Source organism: Erpetoichthys calabaricus, chromosome 14, assembly GCF_900747795.2.
Source record: "Erpetoichthys calabaricus chromosome 14, fErpCal1.3, whole genome shotgun sequence".
NCBI classification, from domain to species: Eukaryota; Metazoa; Chordata; class Cladistia; order Polypteriformes; family Polypteridae; genus Erpetoichthys; species Erpetoichthys calabaricus.
The window spans coordinates 111,403,294-111,429,501 of NC_041407.2; the positions used below are offsets into that span (position 1 = coordinate 111,403,294).

Below are 26,208 nucleotides of genomic sequence, written 5' to 3' on the forward strand. Positions count from 1 at the left end.
AAACAAGACGTTTATTATTAAAATCTCCACGTATGTACAACTTCACAGACAATTCATCACGCCAAAGAGGCATGAATGGACAGCCACCATGCTCGCCCCCCCTATACCACTCTTGGGGTAGTGCCAAGGTACCCGACACACAAGTGGATAAAAAAGCTGCCACCCTGAATGCTAACCCAGTATGCCCCCAGCCCCCTAGACTGGCCAGGCCTGTAGCCTCCCAAAGGGCACTGCATCCAGGTCCTTGCTGCCCGTGGCTGCCCAGCTCAGCTCGGTGTTGTGCCGCAGCACAGAGCAGAGCCGCGAGTCGTAGCCACTGTCTCGCACGGTGGCACAGGTCAGCTGCAGGACGTCCACGTCTAGTGCGTGACATGCCGTTGAGCCCGTCGGCCCCCCAAAGCGTGAGATTAGGTCGCAGTCCCAGTCCGATTCAGAGGAGAAGGTGCCAGGAACCAGCAAATCGGGCTCAATCTGAAGGGAGGAGTGAGAAGGGCCTGTGCCCGGACTGCACACCACATCCATGCCACTCTCTACAGTGGTGACACCTGCCAGGGTGCTTCCCAGGGGATCTGCAGAGGGCACACGTGTGTCTAAATCACCATAGTCAGATGTCCCCCCACCAACCACAGACTTGGCACGGTCAAGCTGCAGAAGACTGAGCCGCCTATCACTGGCACTAAAGAGACACTCCATGGGCAGGTCTGCCAGGCTCGGGTTGAATGGAAACTGGCATTTGGAAGGCACAGCTCTGCAAGTTCTCCAATCAGCCAGCTGGCTCCAAGGTCGCATAGCCACCTGCAGGATGGGGCTCATCTCCTGTGAAGGACACCTCTCATCAAGTCTCATGTGGAGGGGGTCAGAGTTCATATGCGAGACCACCCTTCGCCGCTTCAACACACGTGGGCTGGTACTGGGTGAGCGCCAGCGCTTCTTCTTATTGGGGCTCAGGGATGCTGTCACTTCTGGGAAGGTCCATGGTAGGGACTTATTTGTGCCATTGACACACAAGGGGTCTTCAGTGGTCAAGCGCTGTTCCTGGTGAGAGATGGGCACCTCTTTGGTGATGTCCAAACACACACAGGAGGTGGGCACTGCTGACAGACCCCCAACTTGTGCCTGGTTCTCAGTGCACTTTGTGCAGCTGGCCTCTGGCGGGACTGTGACCATTTCTTGGAGCTCATCTTTGTCCTCAAACATCAAGGCGTGTAAGTCGATGTCACTCAGCGCGACCGAAATGGCCTTCTCACTGCTGTTTGGTGGCATCTCCAGGATCACATCTGGCACCAGAGCAGGACTCGCAGGCCTAAAGAGAAAGCAAACAAGTGACAACGTGGTGGGCGGGTGTGTGTGCCACAACGCGATTAGCAGTACACACAGCAGGGGCCGCCTGGCTTGGAGTCGGCGCAGCCCAGGGGATGGCGACAGAAAGGCGCTATATACAGTAAAATAAGGACAGGCTGGTGAGGTGTGGCATGGAGGTGGTGCCCTGAATGCACCTCACAGCGGGCTAACGGGATAAAAAAAAAACAAAAAAAAAAACACCAGAGGGCAGGACTACAGACCCCGGATCGGGAGTCAGGATGGCAAGGGTGGTGTTTAAATTTCCAGTTTGCTGGGCTGTGAAGAAGTATTTGCCCCTCCCTGATGGCCTCTCTTTTGCATTCATAAGAATTACTGATGGGTGCTTTGAAACCACTTCAGGTTTTATTTTTGGTCCGCTGCATCCCGACTCACTGCACAAGTAAACCCCCCATATGATATGTCGTTGGACTCGATGTCTTGTTATGTAAGATGTCAAGTTCTTTGGGGTCTTTTTCCCCCATTTTTGGCCCTCTAGACCTGAAAAATCCTCATTTTTAGGCAGGAAATGATAGCCTTATGATTTAAGAATAAACCAATAGGTGATCAGCTTGATGATGGGCAGGCCACAGCAGCCAATCCCAGGGGTTTATTTACCCCTCTAATGGCATACAGAGGGTCAAATGGCAATACAGGCATGTGGAGTGTCACCCTGTGAGCTGATTCGAGGAGGCCAAGTATTGTGCCTTTTGATTCTTTACTGGTGGCCCGAGCCCCCTAGGCAGTGCCTACTGAGGTGCACGGGATCTGGATCTGGTTAAATAAAGACAGCTTAATAGAAGACACCCATCAGGCATTGTCTGCAGGGGCGAAGGTCACAAAACACACCAGCAAATGTCAGAGACTCTCAAGCATTTCTGTACCTGACATCTTGGTCCTGGTGTACCGGGATCTCCTCAAAGTCGCTGCACAGTTGCTGCACCACTCTGTCCACTACAGCATAGTGAGAAGATTCCAGAACAAAACTCCTGTGCTTCTCTGAAAGAAGGTGCTGCAAGACAAGACAAAATGTCATTGAGAGACGGGCAACGTGGGGTCAGGCACAGAGAAGGTGGCTCAGTCACTGACTAGTTGGTTTATCACATGGCGAGACCAAAACCAAAAAGCAGCCATGTGACCCTGCACACACATACACACCCCCCATGGCTGGATGCCACCCAGGTGGCACAGGCTCACCTCCTGCTGGTCCCAAAATGTTTCCTGGCAGCATTCACAGAAGCCTTGCCGTTTCCGATTAGCACAGCCGTGTGTGGTCACCTGCATGCCCGCCGCTGGGCTCTCGGGCTTCTCTCGCTTGCCATCACTGGTGGTCAGCCCATGGCTCTCTACTCTGGGGGGGAGATAATTAAATTAAAGCAGGGCTTTAATGTGCACCATGCTCGTTACATTCAGATTCAGAGGACATTAACACTGGCATGCCAGCCATACAGCCTTGGCATTGATGCTACGACGACACACAATACTGAACACCACGAACATGAGACAACAACCAAAACACACTGCGTGAAGCTGTGAGAAGATCAAACTAGCAACAAGTGTCAATGACATCTCTGAAATGGGGGAAGAAAGGACAAGTGGTGGCTACAACAGCCAAGCAGGTTTGTTAAGGTGCTGAATGGCTACCAGAAAGAAGCTATGGAGATGGCATGTGGTCCAAGTAGTAAAGGACCTGCACCTCCTCTAGGATGGTAACACACCGAAAAGATGGCTGCTGGGGGTGAGTGACATCTGCAGCAGTCTTCCTCGCTCTATCATTAAATTCTAGCAATGAACCAAAGGATCAGACACAATGACCAATTCATTTCAAAAAGCCCCCATGGAGTGTCTGGGGGTCTTTTATGGATGGCACTCTCAAGGAGAGCAGCAGAAGACACATAGATCTCGGGTGGCCCCCAAAGCGGAGAGTCTACAGAGACGGCATTAAAGCGCTCCATTGTGATCAGCTAAGCGCTCGGCCCATCAGGCCGATGGCTTCATTCGCATCGATCAGGAGGGGAGTGCAGCCAGTCCAAGACTCCACTTGGCCACCGCTGAACGGTCCTACTTCGGTGGGCTAATGAAAGCCCCTCAGACTCGAGCTCTGTGCTTTTCCTTGTTTGAAAGGTCCTGGTTTCTCATGCAACACCCACACCCTGTCTTCAGCTTACCCAGTGCCATCAGAAGTACTTACTGTGGAACTCTTGGGCCCTGTTCCCGCTGCACGATGGGCGCAGACTCAAAGGGGCTGTGCCGCGTAGTGCCAGTAAACTTCACCTCAGGGAAGCTGTCGAAGTGGAGGTGTAACGGCTTGTAGCGCCTGCCGGACAGAAGAAGAACGGTCCTAGTTACCAAGACGACACTTAAAACAACATGATGGGGGCACCGACTTGTTAGGATACTGGGGGGGGGGGGGTACTAGGACATCAAAGAACTAAACGGGCTCCACCACCACAGGTGGCCTCCCGAGTCTGCCATTCACCCAGTGCAGACGGACCCAGCAGATGGCAGCCGCGGTGAAACAAAGTGCAACTGAGGAGTGAGAAGCTGAGGGCGGACTGTGACTTGCGAATGCTCACAAATGTCCAAGTCTAAATCTTAACTCACGGCAAGTGGCCACCATGAAACAACATATAAGACAAACCACCAGACGAGTGGCTGCGGGTCTTGAAGAAACCTTATCCGAGTGGCTTTGCCAATCTTCTGGCCTCGACATCAATTATAGCCTTTAACCACCTCCAAAAAGTCCTCATTAATAAATTACCACCCATCAAGCCGCCTATGACAGATGGCAGGGTGGATGAAACCCAACTCCCACTTTGTCACCCTCTCCTGTCTGGAAACAGGTCCTGCTGAAAGCAGCGTCACGTAAGGCCACAGCTGCAGTGACAAGTCTCCGCCAGGGTCCCTGGGTGGTCACGTCTCAGTGACTGCCAGCAGCACACTCTGTGATCTCAAAGATCAAAACAAAAAAATTGACAAAATGAAGGGCCGCAGAAACTCCAAACAGTGGGGCTTAGTCTGATGCGGTTCTGAGCCCCCATTAGCGTAAAGCCCGACAGCGGCCTCTGGCGTGACCACACACTACAGCTGGACAGCTGTTCCACATCCCATCAGGCTCACGCTTGCTGGTTTTCCCAGCGCACCCCTGGATGACATCACTTAAGGCATCTGCTCCTCCACTTATGCCGAGGCCTGCCCACAATCCTGCAGACCGCCAAGTGCTCTCTTTGGGAGGAGCAGAAGCAGGCAGCGCTCAAGTGAAAGCTCAGTACCCTGAACTACAAGATGGCGTCACTCACCTGCTGCAGTCTTCAATCTTCACAAAGGGCTCCTTCAGTGTCATGGCTAGAATGAGATGGGAAATCAAGATGTAACCAGACAGAGCCACTCGCTGTACGTCACATTGGCCATGATGCACCACACTGCTTACTTAAATTTCCAAGCAGGGTAAGTGGCTCACTCAGGGCTACACGGGGACCACGGTGGAGCCCGCTGTGTGGCACAGTGTCTTACACCCACGGACACCCTTCTGCTAAATATGGCGGCAGATCTCAGGGGGTTGACTGAAGTACTGCCAATAGGAAGCAGTGTGCCCACACAGACTGCTGAGCCACTCCACTTCTGGAGGAGGTCACGGCCACACGCTTAGCGCTTCCTCAGCGCCAAGGAGATGGCACAGAATGGCGTGATGTTCACTTAATGCCAGTCTCTGAAGTGGGTTTCCAGCTGTCCGTCTCCTCCTCAGACTCTGTACAGTACCACCCTTATGTTGCTGGCACAATCCCCAATCCCCACTGACAACACAACAGCTTAAATGGATTTGCAAACCTGACCTTTCCTGGGTGTGCTGGCTGATGGATCCGTTGGGCCTTTGCTCTAAAATACAAGAAAGAAATTCCGTTAGTGCAAAAGATCCAGCGCCGCCTTCACAGCAATGCCACGTACAGATCTTACTCACAGGTGAGGTCAACCATGACAGCCAGCCAGCCAGCCTTAAAGCAATAAACAGAGGGATTGTTTCAAAGGTGGGCTGCCATCTGCTGCAATGCAGCAGACAGTAACGAGGCCAGTGCCCACTCACCTCGGCCATATGCCCTCGCTCTTCTGCAAGGATAGGCTCATTGTGTTCATGACTTGTGTAACGAGGCCAGTGCCCACTCACCTCAGCCATATGCCCTCGCTCTTCTGCAAGGATAGGCTCATTGTGTTCATGACTTGTGACCCATCAAGAAGCACAAGTTCACTTTGATTTATGTCTACAAACACAAGGTGCACCTCAGGGCTCAAGCATTTCAATGGCTACCTGGTGGGCTGTTGTCGCCTCCTGGGCCTCTGATGCTGTGCTCCGATTCCCGACTGTAGTGCGGTCTGCATGGTCACGCTAATCTCTTCAGTTCCGAATCTCACGTCTGTTAGCGGGTGTGTGCATGCCAGTGTATGGTACTGCATTAACATGTCCTCCACTGCCGTGGACCCTGAAATTGCGGTTCAGCACCAGCCGAGCAGGAGCAAGTGCAGTGGAAGATGGAAGAAGAGCTCCGCTGTCATGGCTGCAGCAAACAGGAGTCGCGTCTCCCACTTTCATTGAAAAACCCGGCTTGTTAAGCGAAGGCTTCCTTCATGGTTGCCAGCCTGGCCAGACGTGGAGCCACTCGGCCCATATCTGCTCCCGGAGCACGTCTGTTTGAATTACAGTTGAATGTTCCTTGTGGTTTGTTTGAGTTTGTGGTCATTAGCCCTGCTTATTTAGGGTTAGTCCAGTTCATCACATGACGACACCTTGGACTAATCTGCTGATCGGTTTCTTTGGTGCCCTTTCAGAATGTCACGTTAGCACATTTTCCACACTGGAGCTCTGTAGTTAGAACAGCAGAGTACGGAGTTGGCAGTCACAGCTCATAAAGGTTCTTGCGCTCAACACAGGGGCCTATGGGACTTGTGCAAACAGGGAGGGCAACGATTAAACGTGAATGAAGAGTTTAAACAGGACCATCTCTTTGATCATTCAATTGGTTTACATTTGCAGTGGGAACAGTTCCAGTGTTGGAATCCCAATTAATTCTACTGAATCAGCCCGCAATCTAGGAGTTCTCTTTGACTCTAGCAGGTCATTTAAAGCGCGCATCTCAAAGTTGTCCAAATCAGGTTTCTTTCATCTTAAAAATGTTAGGAAATTAAGGCGCTTTCTAAATAAACAGGATTCTGAGAAATTAATTCCTGCATTTATCTCTAGTAGGATTGACTACTGCAATGCGGTGTTCACTGGATGTTCAAACTGTTCTTTATACAGCCTCCAGTTAATCCAAAATGCAGCTGCAAGACTTATTACAAGAACAAGAAAATACGAACACATAACTCCAGTTCTTAAATCCTTACACTGGCTCCCAGTTAAGTTTAGGGCAGATTTCAAAATCCTCCTTTTAACATATAAAGCATTAAATGGCCGAGGTCCGGCTTACTTGTCTGAACTTATGAGTTACAAACCTCAGCGCACATTTAGATCTCAAGATGCCGGTCTGCTTATGATCTCAAAGATTAATAAAATAACAGTGGGGGGTCGAGCTTTTAGTTACAGGACCCCCTAAACTGTGGAGAGGTCTGCCTGCTACTATAAGAGATGCCCCTTCAGTCTCAGGCTGAAGACTCACTACTTCAGTTTAGCACACCCCGACTAGAGCTGCTGATTAACTGTACAGACTGCATCTCTGTTAGTCATTAGCACTAAAACATAAGTCACATGACAGTTAGAATTGGATACTAACCCTCACCTATTCTGTTTCTCTTTTCGGTACTCAAATGTGGCACTCAGTGCCACGGCCCACCTGCCAAGTTGTTTTGCCTGCCTAAGGTAAAGCCATCCCTGATGGAGGATCGCAGGAATCGTGAGAAAGAGGGGTCCTGTCATCGGATTGGCTGGCCCAGCACTGTTTCAGCCGTGGAATGGCCAAATGGGGGAGGCAGCTTGATGGATGAGGTCTCCAGGAGTCTAAACATATCCAAATCATATTATGGGATATCATCTCCTGTTAAATGTTGCTCCGTACTTCTAAAATTTTTATTTTTATACTGTATGTTCTGCGTATTATATTGTATTGTATTGACCCCCTTCTTTTGACACCCACTGCACGCCCAACCTGCCTGGAAAGGGGTCTCTCTTTGAACTGCCTTTCCCAAGGTTTCTTCCATTTTTTCCCTACAAGGTTTTTTTGGGAGTTTTTCCTTGTCTTCTTAGAGAGTCAAGGCTGGGGGGCTGTCAAGAGGCAGGGCCTGTTAAAGCCCATTGCAGCACTCCTGTGTGATTTTGGGCTACACAAAAATAAATTGTATTGCAACAGAATTGCCTCGCTGCACTGTAAACCCGATAGGCCGACATTGAGAAGTCTCACCCATTTAACAGACAATTGGGCAGCTCAAGCCACAGCTCAGACAGATTCACATCTGCAAGTAGTGTCGACACCTTACGAGATGAGGAAACACGCCACACGCGCCTCATTTTGGGAGCATTTAAAATAAAAAGGGTGACAGAGGGCATAGAGAACTGGGGTGACATTCCCTCTACGCCACTTGAGAGGTCACACTGCAGCAACCCAAAATATCAGCAGAACTGGGGAGGAAAAACTCGGATGACCAGACATGTGAGGAAATCACAAAAAGAAATATAAAGTAAAAGACGTTAGCAGCAAAGCCTCCACGCGACAAATCAGATATTTTGAGACCGGGTACACATAGTTAACAAAGAAAAGATTATACAGGAGCTGAAAGCACAGGTGAACACAGGCAATGGGATCCCAGCCAAAAGTGACCATTGGGCTGTGCGAACATCCCAGTAACGTGCCAGCGCGTACACCAGATGAAGGCCTCTCAGCCGACATCCTTAACTGTTGCCCTGTAGACACGAGTGGCTTGGGTCACCCTGACCATGGCAAGGGTATCAGGGCCATCTGAGGGGCACTTCTTGTTGGCAGACCAGACGATTCGCAGGCTGACCATGAGTAGGATATCCCGCGCATGTTGCTACTCCCAAACAGACTTGTGTAATAGAAAGTGAGAGTCGGGGAGACCTTCTCGTTTATGTGTTGTGTAAAAAGTTCACCGAGATTTCTCACATTACTTCCTTTTTTATTTCTGAAGGGTGCATCTCTTATTTAATGATTAACTGTAATTAACTAACAATTCTGAACGGTGACCAGGATTTACACTCCTAGCGCAGACTAATTCGATTCCCTGCCGCTCTGCCTTACAGTAGAGGGGTTGTTGCTTTTCGCCGCGGTGCAGAGCCTCTATCTCCATTTCTTTGCCAAGCTCTGCCTTTCGTTTTATTGATTTCTGTTAATGGAAAGCATTTAGTCTTTCACTTCCTATCGCCAAGTTCCACAGTGGCAATAAAAACATGATGGGGGAGCACAGGTCCTAAAGGAAATCCTGTTTAGCGATATGAAGAACTAGACGGACAATTGAAAGGTTATTTTGGAAATCAAAAGCAAACCCCATCCCACTTAACAAGGACTCACGTCTTTACTTTAAGGCCAGCAGCCACAGCACCTGCAATTCAGAAGAGGCCGTCCACCTGAAGCTAAGCCTGCTCAGGCCCTGCCAGTACTTGGGTAGGAGACCGACCAGTAAAAGCTTGGGTGTCTGTTGGCGAGGTCTTGTCTGGATCCCAATGCCCCAGGTGAAGTGACAGGGACAGTGTGTTGTAAAAACATGGTGCCATCCTTCAGATGAAATGTAAAAATTGAGGTCTTGAATCTCTGTGCTCATTAAAGAGCGCTGGCATCCGTCATGAGGAGCAGGGTACATCCTGAAGTCCTGACTAAACTGGCCACCACGGCCTAGTCATTCAGGCCCCCTCTCTCTCACCACTTGGCCACATAACAGCCAACATGTGGTGAGCGTACTGGCACTCCTCCAGATGGACGATGCCCACTGGCAGTGGCTGAAGTGGTTCCCCACTCACTATGTAAAGATCTCCGAGTAGACAGAAAAGTGCCATACACTGTAAATGGAGAGAATTATTCTTATTATGATAATAATAATAATTCATTACATTTATATAGCGCTTTTCTCAGTACTCAAAGCGCTATCCACACAGGGAGGAACTGGGAAACGAACCCACAATCTTCCACAGTCTCCTTACTGCAAAGCAGCAGCACTACCACTGCGCCACCTGTGAGACTAAACCCCTTTCACCCCTGATAGGCACAGACAGGGCACAGTTTAAAATAAAAGCAAGGCCTTGCCTCAATTATGAACCTACTTTAGATGAAAACAAGGGGCACCAAGAGGGCCCAAGCACTAGACACCCGTCACAGCTCAAAGGAGAGAACTCGAGACCCGTCAGCTGACGACCCCAAAACCACCCGCCACTTTACTTCTACGTGACACTGTGTGTGTGTTGTGTGTGTGACCCCGCCAGGTCGAGCTCAGCAATCCGAGCTGGACTGCATTTTCTGTTGGCAAGCCGCAGGTAAGGTAAGGCCAGCCAGTAAAAGGGAAACCTCCGTGCAACGGGATACGCAAAACTGGATACTTCACTTGCAGCAAGAAAATGATAAAGTGCATGCAGCCTCGCCACTCCAAGCGTTTTCATTTCACACAAGATGAAGAATGTAACATAATCACCTCTGATGGCTTCTTCTTCACTTGGGAATTACTTAATGAAGTTTTCTTGATGTATTCCAGTAAGTCTTATGGTGCTTGAGGTTAAGGAAGCATTGAAAAGACAGGCATAGAAATGGTGATTGCTGTTACAGCACAAAGTCCTAAAGGGGATCACTAAACATCACAATAAACACCTGCATATTAACAAAAGCATCAAAGCACCCACCTGGTACCCCGATGGCTCTTCACCTTTCTAATGAACTGGAGAGCGGAGGCCTTAACCAGTGTCACCGCTCTGTGCTCCCACCTCTGGTGTGCAGTCATGTCACTCACTCTTACTGCACAAGAGCTCTGGGAGGAGGACAGGATTCTCCCGATGACTCGTCCAAAAAACTGTCTCCTGTACAAAGACAAAGTCCCATTCATGGTGGGCAGAACGGTGAATGACCCCTAAGTTTGGCCTCAATACCACCACACGTCTCACCGACAGCACAGCAAAACACCAGAAAATGGAGCGGCCATGTTAGCTCTCTCCACTTGTGCTAGGAACAGGGAAGCTGAACTACACGCTGACAGCTAAGGGTAAGAGGAAGGCAAAGCACAAGAGCCAGAAGGTTACACGGAATAACAACACAACGCTGTTTCACTTGACATAACCGACAATTAAAAGGGAGCTGCTGAAGCAAACCTCACGTGGAGAGGAGCATCAGAAGGTTTGCGCAAAGCCAAACACGACAGCCATGATTTCAAAGTCCGTGCACTCGGAGTATTCACTGGAACATCTGCTTGAGAATCCCAGTCTGCAGTTTGACAGTAAAACAAACGTGGAGCACAGCAGAGGAGACGTCCATCACTCTGTGCCCGTCTCTGAAGCACACAGAGCACCTCATCAATGTGGGGCTGGGGAACACGAAGGCTGAAGGATTAGTAAGGGGGCCAGCTGGTCTTTGAGGAGGTGCATGTGTAAAAATGTCATCATAAAAATCATGATCCTACTGCCGCAAATAAATCCATACGCAAACCCCCTGCTGTACCCATCAGGACTATTTCTGTACAATTTTAGGGTAACCCGATGAGTGGAGCTGCCACCTCTCTGTGATGTGCTGTCCAACTGAACGTCACTAGTGGAATATCGTGGAAATGTGTCATAAAAATAGTCTTATTTTGACCCAAGGACAAACGCGGACATGCGAATGTAAAACAGTCAACAGTCCTTTGCTTTACTTCACCCAACTTCGCCACACAATTCTGCTGCATTTTACTGACCTGTTCTTGCACATCAGCTGCTTTGTCACGTTGAATGGTCAGCTAGTATCGCCATCAGTAAAACGGGCAGCCTTCTGCTTTTATTTTAGGCCTGGTATTTTTGTTCATCCTCGCTGCTCTACTCTTTGACGACATCTTTATATATATATATATATATATATATATATATATATATATATATATATATATATATATATATATATATATATATATATATATAATAATAATAATAATATGCTACCATGGCAGTCCGTTTGTCTGTCCAGGATTCAGATCGCATTATTGACCTGAAATTTGGTACTCCTATACTATGTGACCTAAACTGTCCGCTTTCGGGGTGATTATTGCCCTCCAAGGTTATTCCCTTTTTATTATATTGTAGAATCAACTCTCGGCAGCAGCTGGCAGGGCAGCAGTGTGGCGCATGGGTATGGGCGCCGGTCTCATTCCCTACCACCTTCGCCGTCACTTCCCCTACCTCTTCATATCTTAAATCATTCTTGAGGCAGATTGAAGACTTAAGTGCCAGCTTAAGTGAAAAATTAAGAAAAACGTACTAAGTATTTGCAACTCAAACACTGACTTCATCAGTTTTAATGTGAAAAGATGCCAATGGAAAAAGAGAAGAAGTGGGCTGCTAGGGTGGAGAAAATCAGAGCTGCTCAGGAACAGCAAGTGCATCAGCCTCTGAGCAAATGAGCGATAAACGTGCAGAGAAAGAAAGTGTCTGAAAACTCAAGTCAAGTGAATTCAGTGCACGTTATCATCGTTATAGTAGCGCAGGCGCCGTTACTGGTTCTTACATAAATGTCTGGAACCCTAAATCAGCTGTTCTCGCCTGGTCCTGTTCTGACTCCCTCCTGAACCAGAAAGTGCTGTCTGACTGCTGTTTTATGTTACGGCAGTTAACTTCAAATAACAGCAAGTTAAAGTTGATTTCCTTTATCATTACTAACAATGAAAAACAACGGCCATACGTCCGATTTCCTATTTCCACTTTAAAGCCCTTTCTGGTGGCCACGGCGCTCATTTAGCTACTGCATCAACACCCAGTTTAACACGCGGCCTGTCTGCGTGAGCTGCTGACTTGACACACATTGGTTAAAACAACAAAGCGTAATTAAATGATACAGTATATACCATCCATTATTATAGTCAAGTCACCTGTATTACATTTAGCTGCAGCTGTAAAGGGGAATAAAATAAAACTGGGTTAGTTTTGCCCCGTCTGCCATTCCTTTGCCCACTGCTCCCGCCTGTCCTTTCGCGCCACGTCTCAGGCAGTATCGGGCCCAACTCATCTCCTGCTGTGCCAGGCTTTCACATATTTCTCTGGATTGTTTGTTAACATCATTTCCTGATAAACAAGTCAAACTGTTTTTTTTTTTTTTTTTAAACTGGAATTCTGTAAGTTTCTGAAAATAAAGTCATTCACTAAGCGAGTCATGAAAATGTAGAAGAAACACTTAAAGGCCATTAGGATGCAACATTAAATGCAGAGTGAGGCAGAAAAAAAAAAGGCAGAGGTGGCAAAAGCTACAAGCACATGTCTGAGTATTTGGGCACAGCAGACCCCCAGTCCCACCTTGAGGGCACAGAGAACGCCGTTTTATTTGAGGGCTGCTTTCCCAGAATGTCACAGTTTTCAGATTTCACACATGCGTCTTTTAAGTCCTACGCACTTCCTGCTTTACAAATGCGTGGGGAGAAAAAAGAAAAATTAATAAACTTATAACCAATAAAATGAAGCACACAGGATTTCTAGGCTTGAACACATTCAAACATTTATTGAATATTTAAAATCTTAATTTTGGGCTAATCTGACAGGCCTGGAGTGGATGACTATAAAGGAATCTCTTACAATATTACATTTACCTTCATTTTACAGGTAGACGTTAGGGGAAGACAATCACCTCCATCACCGCATGCCCATAGTGCTGTGAAAAAGTATTGGACCCCTCCCTGATAGACGCTTGTTTTTTTGTATATTTGTCACAATGAATGGCTTCAGACTTTAAGATAAAATTCATATTAAAGAAAAGAAATTGTGTTGTATGTTCTGTCTGTATAAGTGCCACTATATTTAAGACATGAACTTGCCCACCACCTGTATTACCCACATGAAAAAGTAATTGTCCCTTAGTTACTCAGTCAAAGAGATTTGATGGTTCAACTCAGCTGACTAAACGCTGCCAGCCCTGTGTGCATTGCCCCTCACCACGAGAGCCACTATCTCCACATAAAGAACATCTGGAACAGGGTTGCCAGCCAAAATGACTGCCAGAACATTTAAATTGTCACAAAAGATCTCAGGAGGACCTCTAAAGGACTGCAGGCCTCTGTGGCTTAAGGTAAGGTCAGTATTCAGGACCCTAAATTGAGGGAAATAAAAGAGCTCCATGGTAGAGGAGTAAATCAGAAACATCTGCTATCCAGGCAGGACATAAGTGCAAAGGAATACTGGGATGGTCCCCAAGTCTTTTGGACTAATGTTCTAAGGACAGACAAGTCCAAAGTCACACTCTTTGACACAGGGGACAACAGTGTCTGGCATTCATCAGGAACAACATCAGACCTGCTATAGAACACGAGGATGCTAAGTGTGATGGTGTAGGGATCTAGAAAACTTGCCACGAATGAAGGAACCATGAATTGTGCACTTTACTTAAATATTCCTAAGAAGACTGTGCAGTCATCTGTTCATGGTCTGACACTTGTAGGGATTAATGCAGCAGGACAATGATCCAAAACACAAAAGGAAGTCAACAACTAAATGGCTCAAAAGAAACACGATCCAAGTTTTAGGCAAAGTCCTGACCCTGAGATACTGCGGCAGGACCTAAAATGGGGAGTTGACACTTAAACGTTTCTGAATTAAAGCAGTTCTGGAAAGAAGTGTGCGGAAATTTGTCAAAAGCCACGAGAAAGACTGATCTCAAATGATAAACATTTAGTTGTGGTTATTGCTTTTAAAGGTGCTGCGACCAAGTACCATATCTATGGGGGCAATTACTTTTTCACATGGGTGATAGTGGGGTTGAATAGCAATTTAAAAACTGCTGTACTGTGTACCGTGTGTTCACTCAGGTTCCCCTGCACTTTGCTCAAAGGTCTGAGGCCAATCATCAAGTAAAATGAAGTGATTAAGCAGAGGGCAAATACTTTGTCACAGCACTGAGATTCCTAAACATTTTTTTTACTGCGATTCAGAATTTCTTTATTCTGCTGCATATTAGCGCAGCCTGGAATACAGGTCCTTGTATCAGCCGTGCAGAACAAAACCAGCAGGCACACCCAATTGGGCAGCCCAGTGCCAATTAAAACAAAAGTACACTGAGGAAGAAAATGGTCAGGCCATAAACAAGCAGACTGTCCATTTAAAGGAGACCCTCACTTTCTCTGTGGCCACTTTTCTTGGTTAATTCCCAGCCCAGTCTGGAGATGTCGGCTTCAGTCTTTTTCGTCACAGCATCAACGCTTGTTCACCTCCCAGAGGAATTGATGTGCTACTGCATCATCAGATAACAGGCTTCTAATCACAGCTCACGCTCACACACATCCTGGGGGTCCAGGTCTCATAACGGCAGCCCTCTGACCCAACCAGCAATTCCAGGAGCCCCCTTGATCTACAGCCCTACCACAGATGCTCCATGTTTCCCCGTATTAGAATTGACAGACTGAGAATCACAAATCAGCTCAGGCCATTTGTTCTCCACATTTAAACAAACACAAGTATTTTGGTTGCCCTTTGCATGTCATTATACTTTTTTTTTGCCGTTTTCTTTCCTTTCTTAAAGCCTTAGTTATTTAAATTTCACATATGACTTGAATTTTTATTTTTCCTGTTACTTAAGTGAGATCACAAAATGACTGAACAGTTGTAAGCCTTAGGGAGGCACCAGGCATTCTGGTTGTGCTGCTTACACCACCAGGGCACTTCCTAAATTTACAAGAGAAGCAAACTAAAACGCGAGACATTGTCCCCTGCCATCGTATTCCATAAAGAGGGAGTTTAAGCAGGAAAAGTCAACCTTCTGCAACACATCCATCTTGATTATTTTGGTCTACGCAGTATTTTGATAGGTGTAGAAGGACGGCACAGAGGCTGAGTAGTTAGTGCCACTGTCTAATGGATCCTCCATCTGGGTTCCAGTCCCATATCTGGCGTTATCTACTTGGAGTTTGAATGTTCTCCCCCACCCCAAGTCTACAAGGTTTTCCCTTTCACATCTCACAGAGCTTTGTAAGGTGGACTGGTGATTCTAAACTGTGACTGTGTGGGCACCACGACTGGTGTCGTCCTTTTCTGGCTCCTACTTTCTACCTTGTGCTGCCCAGTTGAGTTCCACCTGACCCTACCCTGAACTGAATTAACGAGTGTTGAAACTGTTATGCAACACGCAGTGTGCCATATTTGATAGATGGAGTGCTTGCATACTACAGGCTACCACAGCCCAATGCCGTAGGACTTGCCACTTTCCAAAAACTCAAAACCAAACAAGTAGAAGTTTGTGACCATCTCTCAGTGCGGGCTGCCCATCAACATTCTATCTGTGGCTTTAACAGCTTGGCCATCCCGAGTCTGTCTGCACATGAAGAATGCGGACTTAGCTAGAAAACAATTCCTCAGTATTGTGCAATCCTGTATTTCAAACTACAGAGAAAAGGATACCATTGACATGGAGGATTTTCACTCCCCAAGAGCGAGCGTTGGCCAGAACACCACCTCCATCAGCCTTCTCCATCTGTAGGAAAGAGAATTTTTTTTTTATCATACTAAAAACTGTCATTTATCTCAAAAAAAAAAAAAAAAAAAAAAAAAACATTCTGAATTAGACAAACGCAAACTCTGCAAGTGAGAACCACGAGCCATTCAGGGCGGCCTTTAGCTCTATTCACTGTCGCTGGACACGTGGAGCTCGTTCTCAGGCACACGGAGTCCCCTCACATGCCCACACGTCACTTCAAACATCCATGTGAAGAGACGAGGACAGCTAAAGGCAAGGCTAACATGAAACTTGGGCAAATTAAAATAAAAAAGCAATCCTAGCATTCTGGCAGGTTCAGTTTTAGAGAAGTCCATTAGGGGAACTGGAAACATTAAAAGACGTAAAAATATCCAAATGTGAATCTGAAGACATGAAATAAAATAAAAAATAAAAAAAAAAAATGAAACACAGTTTACATCGCAAATTCAGCTAACACCAAGTAGTCTTCAGTGGATTTTGGGACAAACATTAGACCAGGGGTCCTCAGTCCCAGTCCTGGAGGGCCACAGTGGCTGCAGGGTTTTTCCTTCTAACCCGGTTGCTTAATTAGAAAGCAATTCTTGCCAATAATTTCATTTCATGTCTTGTTGGTGCTTTAACTCTGCCATGTCGGCTCGTTCTCATATCTGAGATTTCCTTCACCTTTCTGAGGAGATCATCCAAAGGATTTGAGGAGGAATTCTCAGTCCTTCACTTTCCTTCCAAGTATTTCATTAAACCCAACAGTGCCTGATAAACACACACAGGGGTGTCAGTGGTAACAAGCTAAATGGAGAAACGCTGGTCTCTTTTGTCATTTGCATGTTATTGCTAATTAGGAGCCATTAATATCAGAATACAGCTGTTTTAAGACTAAAATAAGCAATAAGGGTTCAAAATCTTAACGAGCGAGACCATTAAAGTGAAGCAGAAGTGTCACTTGAGCAAGAAGGACTTATTATTAAGCAATTGGGTTGGGGCAAAAACCTGCAGCCACTGTGGCCCTCCAGGACCATGAATGAGGACCCCTGCATTAGACAATTTATATATTATATATAAAAAAGTTTTAAAGATTCACAAAGGAAACATTGCATCCACAAAGGGGCGAAACATACTTGTGTACAGTTGTGTTTAAAGGGGGCACTGGGACAGCTGTGAACTGGCATAATGAACAGCAGACTGGTATTCTGGGCAGCACACAGAAGTGGCTGCTTGGCACAAGGACTGCTGTACGTTTCCATAGGTAAAGTCCGACTTCAAATTGGGTTTACCTCTGCTTTTTTTTTTTTTTTTTTTTTTTTTTTTACACTTACATTGTTCTTGATCACTTTCTCCAACAATGCTCTCCCTCGACTCGTCTGCATCTGAAAACACAAAACAATCGTCAAACAGACATTAGCACAGGAAGGTCAAAATGCTGAACGCTTCACGCAGGAGGAAAGGCGCCCTCTTTAGGAACAGCAGGTGCGGGCATTTGGCTTTATGGTTCACCTCAAGTCCTAATGAATGGTGTGTGATACGACGTTCTATAGGCCTATAATGGCTTCATTTCACACGCAATTAAGCTCTTAAAGGAATTGCTTATTGTGGTACTATAGGACATGGGCAATTCCTTTGGCAAATAAAAATCTGGCATTTAAAAATCTCTTTTCTGAAAAAGTGTTGTTCAGGAGAATCACTGATTTACATCTCAGCAATATACACACATCAGAAAAGGACAGATCCATGCTGTTTTCCCCCAAAGGTCTACTTTTGTGAGGGCCTCAGGCAATTTTAAAGTACGGCTGTCCTCTTCATTTCACTCGGGGGTAATCTGTCACACTCCAGAAGTGTGGCTCTGGTCGCTCGATTAGTGAAGGGTGAAGTTGTGATTGCCCTCGATAGCAATTCAAACACTCAGACTCTACTTTTTCCAGTGAAAATGAAATTGCTCCAAGCGTTTAGACCATCGATATGTTCAACTACAAGGGAGACAAAGTGCTTAGCTTTGCTGCTAAGCCTCGTCTGTATGAGCCAAGGTCACATGACCACACTCAGTCATACCAAGGCCAATATAAAGTCTCCACATAATCAAACGTACACAACTTTGGGCTTTGGGAGACAACAGGAGAACCTGTGATGGGGATAACAAAACTTAAAAACGTGGCCAAGGAGAGGGACACAACAGGCAGAAAGTTGGCCAGAAATCAAACTCAAGTCTCTAAGAACCATGAAGCAGCACTGTCCTTTGTTCATTTCAGAGCCACACTGTCCTGTCTTCACTGCTATACTGTGTCGTCTGTAAATAATATCCTTAAGTCCTGCCTATTGCAATTCAGGGTCTCGGCAGGGCCGTAGCCTCACCCAGAAGCACTGGGCACAAGGCAGGATATACAGTAGCCCTAGAGGGCACACCAGCTCATACACACACCCACACAGTCCAACCTGGAATCAGCCGTTCAGACAACACACACGTCTTTGGGTATGCTGGGTGATGACACCTGGGCAAAGGAATCTGCAACCAGGACAGTGGATCCTTCGGGTGGCAACCTCTACCCAGTGAGCCACAGTGCTACCCACCATCCTTAAATGCACTGTTGTGAAAGAAGAAATCGTACTTTATGAAACTTTGGGCAGACATTTTAACATTCTAGAATTCTCATTACCTGCATGGTCAGGCTTTGAGGTTATCAACTTTCACTGATCAAATTCTTTAAGCGTCCAACTCAAAGACACACTCTGAAAACCAAGTCACCCTTTAGAAATGCTGGGCATACTTTGTTATTAAAGGCATCAAGGGGTCATACTGCCGTTTCATCGGAGGGGTCCGGTGTGCAGACATTCACAACATGGGATTCAGGTGTTCACATAGTGGGAGAATCCCCCTGCGTTTTTTACACTAAGGTCCGTGTCTCCGGTTCCACAGGACAATCCCATTTAGCAGTTTGGCTTTGGTGTGATTGGTCAGTTTGGCTTTGGTGACGCTCTCAAAAGGGGAAGTGCGTAACGGGCACACCGAGAGTCGCCTTCAAAGATGGGAAGCAGAAAAGGGGGCAGGAGGCAAGCAAGGCGTCTTAAAATGAACGAGTCTGACAAGCAGGTTCAGCGAGGGCTAGTCAAGACACACGAGAATTCAGAGGAACGGCGTTGATGGTACCTGCTGAAGACAAACATTTTCAAATATTTTTAAATTGATACAGTTATCGGTCTTTGATAGGTGATGTGGCTAGTTCTTAATAAAAAGCTATGGTGTGCTCTCAACAAAACTAACAGTGCAGCTCATTTCTCCCACAGAAATCTTAAACTATAAAACAGCCGATTGGAAACCTTGTCAAGGAAATCATCTGTCCAATAGCGCAAGGTAAGAAATACAAATGCTGCTCACAAGGATGAACACTCGTTACAGATTAAGGTGGGCATTATCTGCAGTCCTCAACATGAAAGACAATCATCTTACGGAATCCGCTGGCTTTTGGCTTCCCGCCGACTGGACGCTTTTCTTGGAGGTCTGGGATGACAGTTGACACTCCCCAACACTGCGACACTTCTCATTTCGCTTGGTTACTCTGCCTTGGCAGGCCTCTCTGCTTGCAGTCACCAAGTAGCTCACCTCCTTGCTTAAGAAGCTCTCGATTGTCTACAAAACACAAATGGCACCAGTTCAGTGCAGACTTCAGTAAACAACAATTATTTCTATAGCACAGATTTTTGTACCAAACTGTATATCTAAATTCTGTACAAAAAGATTTATAATTAGAAATAAAAAAAAAAATAAAATTGATAATTTAGATAAACACACACAAAAATGCTAACAGAGATAACCATTAGCCGCACACAGCTGACGACAGTAAACATCACAGTCCGATGCTACGGTCAGCTGGCCAGCAGATGTTTCCCACTCATGGAATGCTGGAGAAAGAACCTCTGGGCTGCGGCTCTTAACCGCTTGGCCTTGGGACCCTTGCGGACTGGTCTGTTTTTGTCCAGTGATGACCCTTTATTAGCAGGGATATTCATGTAAACCAGCCAATGCTTTCCACTGAATGGCACACATTAAAGAACAGTAAGCACCTATTCACCATTTAAATACAGTGTACGTTTAACAGGTGAAGGACTCATCCAAAAATAATTTGACACACAGCATTCATGGGTACATTTAAATGGCCGACACCTTTATCCAAAGCCACTTACAACCTTTATGATATAAGTAGTTACGGTTCCTTTTTATCCAATTGGAGCACAGCCATCTGCAGTGTGTCTGTCTGTGAATGAGAGTGTCGACCTCATCGAGAGGTTTACTTACCTCAGCAGTGACATTCAAGTCTCCGGTGACACTTCCTATGAAGTCCGTATACAGACTGGGAGAGCATGGGGGGGTCATGAGGTCACCGAGGGGGTGTGTGGCACAAAAGGACGAAGGTCCAAGTCTTTAGAGTCCTGGGGCTTCCTGTCTTGCTATATGGTTACGAGACATGGACACTATGCAGGGGACCTGAGATGAAGGCTGGACTCCTTCATGGGTGTCAAATGAGCGATTGCTGCATTGTGAGGGAGCGTCAGGTACGGCACTACGGCCATGTGGCGCGATTACCTGAGGGTGGATCCGACTTCCAGGATCTTTATTGTGGAGGTCCCAAGCACCTGAACCAGGCTAAGGGGATGCCCACCTAACACCTGACTGCTACAGATAGATGGTCATTTCTGGAGGGTGGGACTGGACCATGTGTCTGCCTGGGGGTTACCAACAGGAATCCCGAGCTGTTTCATCGTGTTACCTTTTTCTTTGTTACGTACTGTATGATATTATTGCCTAATCTTGTTTGTGTTTTATATGAACTTCCTTTTATTCATTTGGTAAAGCTCTTTGAGCTCCAATTTGCATGAAAACAGGCAAAATAAGCAAATGTTACTGTTGTGGCAATGTGCTGTATCAGTGCATGCTCCCCATCCTGACCGGACCTGCAGGTCACGTGACTTGCTAAGGGTCACACAGTGTTAGTGGCGGGATTACAACTCACAACCTTGGGGTTTGTAGTCCTAGCCTTAATCACTGTGCCACACTGCCTGGGTAGTGTTATGACAGCCACTGCCAACCCAAGCCAATGACATTCTCTGTGTTAGTTTACGCAGCCTACAGAGCCAGATGTGCACCGAGTGGGAGCGGAGTGAAAAGAGCACGAGTCTCATAACGATACATCTGAACTGAGCCCATTACACTGCATTGTATTTTAATAAGCGTTATTTGTTTTTGAAAGAGACAAGCCACCTTTTCTATGGCACATTTTACACACGCAATCATAAAAATGAAAAAGGCAGAGGATGCGATAGAGCAGATCGAAGGGCCACAAAGCAATCATCATTTTTTTCTTAATTAATGAGGAGTCAAACTTGCTGACGATAAGGTGATAAACAAACCGAGCGCAGTGTTTCCAAGCCAGTCAATTCACTGGCACCAATGCCAATCAGTCTATGAATACACAGAGACAACGTGAAGACCCCGTGTAATAATAATACATTTTATTTATTTGTAGGCGCCTTTCTAAACACTCAAGGACACCAAACAATAGATAAAAACACAGATTATAAACAAAAGTAAAATACAAAATTAAAAATCAGACACAGCAATTGTAATCAAAGAGAAAAAAAACATCTTAAATGAGTTTTAAGTTTAGATTTGAAAAGTGAAAATGATTCAATATTTGTAAGCTCAGGTGGCAGTGACTTCCAGAGCTGGGGAGCAAAACAACTGAATTGTGGCAAGATGGGCAAAGGCGGCAGTCAAATGGATGGAGGAAGAGGATCGAAGGGTACGGGAGGGAATGGCAACATGGAGGAGGTCAGACAGATATGGAGGGGCGAGGGTGTGGACAGCCTTAAAAGTTAGTGGGAGAATTCTGAATTGAATTCAGAACTGAACTGGAAGCCAATGAAGCTGCTGCAGGACGGGAGCGATATATCCAAATCTTCTTCTGTGATATCATCTACTGTTAAATTCTGCTCCGTACTTCTAAAATTTTTTTATTGAGGATTTGTTCTGTTCTGTGTATTGTATTGTATTGTCCCCCTTCTTTTGACACCCACTGCACGCCCAACCTACCTGGAAAGGGGTCTCTCTTTGAACTGCCATTCCTGAGGTTTCTTCCATTTTTCCCTAAGCACTTTGAGCTACTTTTTGTATGAAAATGTGCTATATAAATAAATGTTGCTGTTGTTGTTGTTTTTGGGAGTTTTTTCTTGTCTTCTTAGAGAGTCACGGCTGGGGGGGCTGTCAAGAGGCAGGGCCTGTTAAAGCCCACTGCGGCACTCCTGTGTGATTTTGGGCTATACAAAAATAAATTGTATTGTATATGTTGAAGAGAGGGTGTTCTAGTAATGATGGGGGTGGGCAGCTGAATTCTGGACCAGTTGAAGCTTATAAAGGAGATTTATGAGAAAGACCAAAGAAAAGGGAATTGCAATAATCCAGATGAGAAGTGACAAGACTATGAACGAGGATAGCAGTGGTGTGGGGCGAATACGATTAATGTTACGCAAGTGGAAATACGCAGACTGGCAGATGTTACTGATGTGAGACTGCAAAGATAAAGTCCTGTCAAGGAGGACACCTGTGGGGAAGGGGAGACAGTGGAATTATCAATAACAAATGAAAAATGATCCGTTTTGGATAATGTTGATTTTGTACCAATGAGAAGAACCTCAATTAAATTTAAGAAAATTTGAAGAAAACCAGGATTTGATTTCTGCTATGCAATCAATAAGTGAGGAGGGTGGAAAGGAAGCAGTAGGTTTGCTAGTGAGACAGAGCTGAAGGTCATCAGCATAACAGTGCAAGCTAATGTTATATTTACAAAAGATATTACCAAGGGGAAGGAGGTCAATAATGAAAAAGAGGGGCCCCAGGAAAAGGAGTAGACCCTGGAGCTCCGAGGCAGGAATGACAGCCCACTCTGCCTAGATACAGAACTCGCCAAACTTCAACCTGGTTAAACTTAAGACAACCTGGCATTGCTAAACTGGCCCATGTGTGTGTGTAACGCGATGGACTGGCACCCTGTCGGAGTGCTGTTCCTGCCTGGTGTCCGATGCTTGCTGGGATAGGCTCCAGACGAGCAGGATGGACATCTATAGCACCTGCTCAGATGTTGTCATTCAATCACATGCTACACAAAATGCTTAAATTGGAAAGAAATAAATGAAGAATAATTACTGGTACTCCTCTTTTTTTTGTAGACTGCCTGGCCCTCCTCGTGATACAGTTCAAATTTGACACAATTTCTTAATTTACAGCGTGGAGGAGTCACCCTCAGAGTTTTAAGCACACTGTTAATAGTATAATTATATTAAAGTGCAGGTGGCAGGCTATGCATTTGCGGTCAGAACACGAGGTGCCACCACCATTCACAGCAGGTACTCCACCACCCCACTTCAAGCCTTCTCAATATTCTCCGAGTGAAGCACACGAGTGCTTGAACAACCCACAGGCCGCAGGCAGGAGCTCTGTGAAGTAAAGGAAAGCTTCTGGATAGTGAAAGAATAGAAGCAATCACAGGACCTCCTCAATTATTATTATGGTCTAGTTGTATAGAGAATAGAGACAGCCACCACTCCTCGTCAATAATGGAGGGGACCTTCCGAAGTAAATCCACACCCCTGGCACAGAGGTGTGCCACACGGCTGCAGAAGACGACGAACTTAGTGAAGTTAGGGGCACAGGCTGTCTCCTTTTAAAATGGCCGATCTCACAACAATAATTAGATTTCTGCCCCTTCTTAAAACGACGGGGTCCGCAGTTTCGCAACATGTGTGTAATCTAAAGATTAACATTTACTAACATTGTAAGCTTGAAAAACGTTTTTTCATCAAATTAAGATTCTGGTACCCTTCAGCTCCATTATAAAGCACAAGAGTGCGCCAGTTATTTTTCATAATTTATAAAATATGCTTCACTGTAGAATGCAGATTCATGCAGCTAACCAATAAACTGGTTAATTGCGAAATAATAACTTTGACTTGAAATATACTCGGCTTATCCTTTAAAGCAGGGGTGTCCTACTCTGACCCTGGAGGGCCATGATGGCTTCAGGTTCTCATTCTAATCATCTTTTTAATTAGTGGCCAGTGCTAATCTGCTTACTGGCCTAAAATGTAATTAAATTGCTATTTAAGACAAAGTCCCCTTCATTGTTTCTTCTTCCTTAATTAGCAGCCAAACAATAAAAGGATATCAAATGAGCCGACACCTGACCAGCTAACCTGTGTCCGTCACACGACATCTAGAAACAAAGCAAGGCGAAGGTCTCGGTGATGTTGATCTGCTCGGGTTAACAAAACATTTTAATGGCATTTATAGGAAAAAAAGAAAATCAGCAGTTTTGGAAATGTCTGGAGAGACAGAATGAGAGCAGCAACAAGCCGTGGAATTAAAGAAGGAGTTTAATGAACAACACAGCTTCTAACGAAGTAAGAAACTGGTTGGAGTTTGAGGCCTCGACTCGCTTCACATTGCATTTTTGCTTGTCTGCCAGTTAAAGGGAATAAAGATTCAATTCAGAGAGTCATAAATGAAATGAAATTAAAATGAAAGGAAAATAAGTCAATTAAAAGGAGAAATTACTCACTGGTTAAGAAAGTGGCAGGAAGGAAAACCTGCAGCCACTGCGGCCCACCCGGATCAGAGGTGGTCACTCCTGCTTTAAAGTCACGGCCGATTTTTAACACTGAATCTATCGACCCATCTGGGGCGTCCAGTGACCCACAGGTAAAGAAACACAGCTCTAGGGGATCCAAGACCAGCCCCGAGAACCCAAAATCCAAATTTCAATGCCACACTGCTGTACCTACCCCACCCATCTTGCCAATGGCCTCCACGACCAGGGTCAGATGCTTGCTTTTGGGCACATCCAGATAAAAAGATCTCCCCGCAAACACCTGGCGACTGAGAGGCAGCGGGGCCTCCAGGTCCTTCACCGGGGTCTGCTTCATGTCCACTTCAGCAAACTCTGGCCGGAGCTCGGAGACTCTGCTTTCAGCTTTTTTCTAGAAAGAAAACAGAAGAGAAAAACCATGAGAAACGCCATTAAACACAATACAGAGCCGAGCCGACCCGCCCTGAGCAGCCATCGCACTAACACGAAAACGGCCTGAATGTCAAAGTTGGATTTGCTGCTCCGCTAAAGGCCACGCCAGTGTCTCTTGAACCCACGCAGTAATCGCCGGGCCTCTCATAACGCAGAAATATTCGAAGAAGGTTTAGGAAGACGCCGGCTGTTTTACTGAACAACAACAACATTCGGCTCAGCCTCTTCCGAGTGTTTTATTAGATTTGCCGGGTCCTGGAAATCCTAAACTGAAGGGAGGCACGACGTCTTTTTTTAAATTTAGTACTTTGGGGATGGAGCACATTCCATGTTCATTCGGTAATAAATCGCCGGTAATTAAACCGATGAATCCGACTGCTCGCTGTCGCTAATCAAACGCTTGGGCTGCCGTCGGGGTGGAGCGGCTCGCCAGCTCAGGCCCCCCTCGAAGCGTTCATCTTCACCGGATGTTTCCTTTTCTCGCTCCCCGATAAACTACTTGGCGGCCTCGCTAGCTAGCTCGCTCCCACTCCCCTCGAGTTCTTCTTCTCGCTCGCCTTCTTGACAGATCGACTGGTCAGCGTGACGTTACTACAGGCACTCACAAACATAACGGAAGCGGTAATTTCTCGACGGCCCCGTGTACGCTGTCCCGGTAGCACCCCTACCTCAGGCCCACGAGCGTCGTTATTAGGCTTCTTCAAAGGACCTCAATTTAAATCTCCATTTTCTCCCGCCCAAGGCAGCTGCTGCTGCCAACAAAGAGGACTCCGCTCACAAAAGCCGTACGGTGGCTCGCAGGGGACAAACCGCACGAGCGCGCAGCGGAAAAGAAACGCCAGCCTTTTGGAGGAACGCGGACGGAATGTTCAGAGGAACGTGAAACCTGTTGTCACCGAGTGGACAGGAACGTCACGCTTTCTCAAATAATATACGTTTTTAAATCATGATAACATTCATGTATTTCTATATTAGTGAATTACATAATTCTTTATTAGAAAACGTGGCCTGCTTCTGCTGCAAATCGAGTTCAGAGTTGATGAAGCCGAAGACGAGCTCACGTTCTGTAACCTGCAGAACAGGGACGTAACCGCCACCTTATCGTGGTGGAGGGGTTTGCGTGTCCCAATGATCCTAGGAGCTCTGTTGTCCGGGGTTTTATGCCCCTGGTAGGTTCCACCCAAGGCAAACTGGTCCTA

At 46.3% G+C, this 26,208-nt stretch overlaps 1 protein-coding gene across 2 annotated transcripts; it reads right to left on the minus strand.

Annotated features, from left to right (window-relative positions):
• Positions 1–25,875, minus strand: LOC114665061 (protein DBF4 homolog B-like). 2 transcript variants are annotated; one of them, XM_051919038.1, is made up of 12 exons: positions 25,678–25,875; positions 24,774–24,968; positions 19,390–19,569; positions 17,267–17,317; positions 15,878–15,950; positions 9,961–10,025; positions 5,172–5,214; positions 4,638–4,683; positions 3,530–3,655; positions 2,536–2,689; positions 2,223–2,350; positions 1–1,303 (listed from the first exon to the last, which is right to left on the minus strand). In XM_051919038.1, exons 2-12 carry the CDS (start codon positions 24,912–24,914, stop codon positions 196–198), a joined length of 2,115 nt encoding a protein of 704 aa, XP_051774998.1. In that variant the 5' UTR covers positions 24,915–24,968; positions 25,678–25,875; the 3' UTR covers positions 1–195. The 2 variants fall into 2 exon arrangements, with proteins under 2 accessions (XP_051774998.1, XP_051774997.1); XM_051919037.1 differs by having other exon boundaries at positions 24,774–24,961; positions 25,672–25,874.
• Between the last annotated feature and the right edge of the window lie 333 nt (positions 25,876–26,208).

Excerpts from the sequence above, each read along its gene's own strand:
- LOC114665061 (XM_051919038.1), bottom strand. The coding sequence starts at position 24,914 with ATGAAGCAGACCCCGGTGAAGGACCTGGAGGCCCCGCTGCCTCTCAGT. Across the intron at positions 10,026-15,877 it reads GAAAATCCTCCATGTCAATG|ACTTACTGGAATACATCAAG; the intron begins GTATCCTTTTCT and ends AAGCACCATAAG. Across the intron at positions 1,304-2,222 it reads CACCAGGACCAAGATGTCAG|GCCTGCGAGTCCTGCTCTGG; the intron begins GTACAGAAATGC and ends CTTTCTCTTTAG.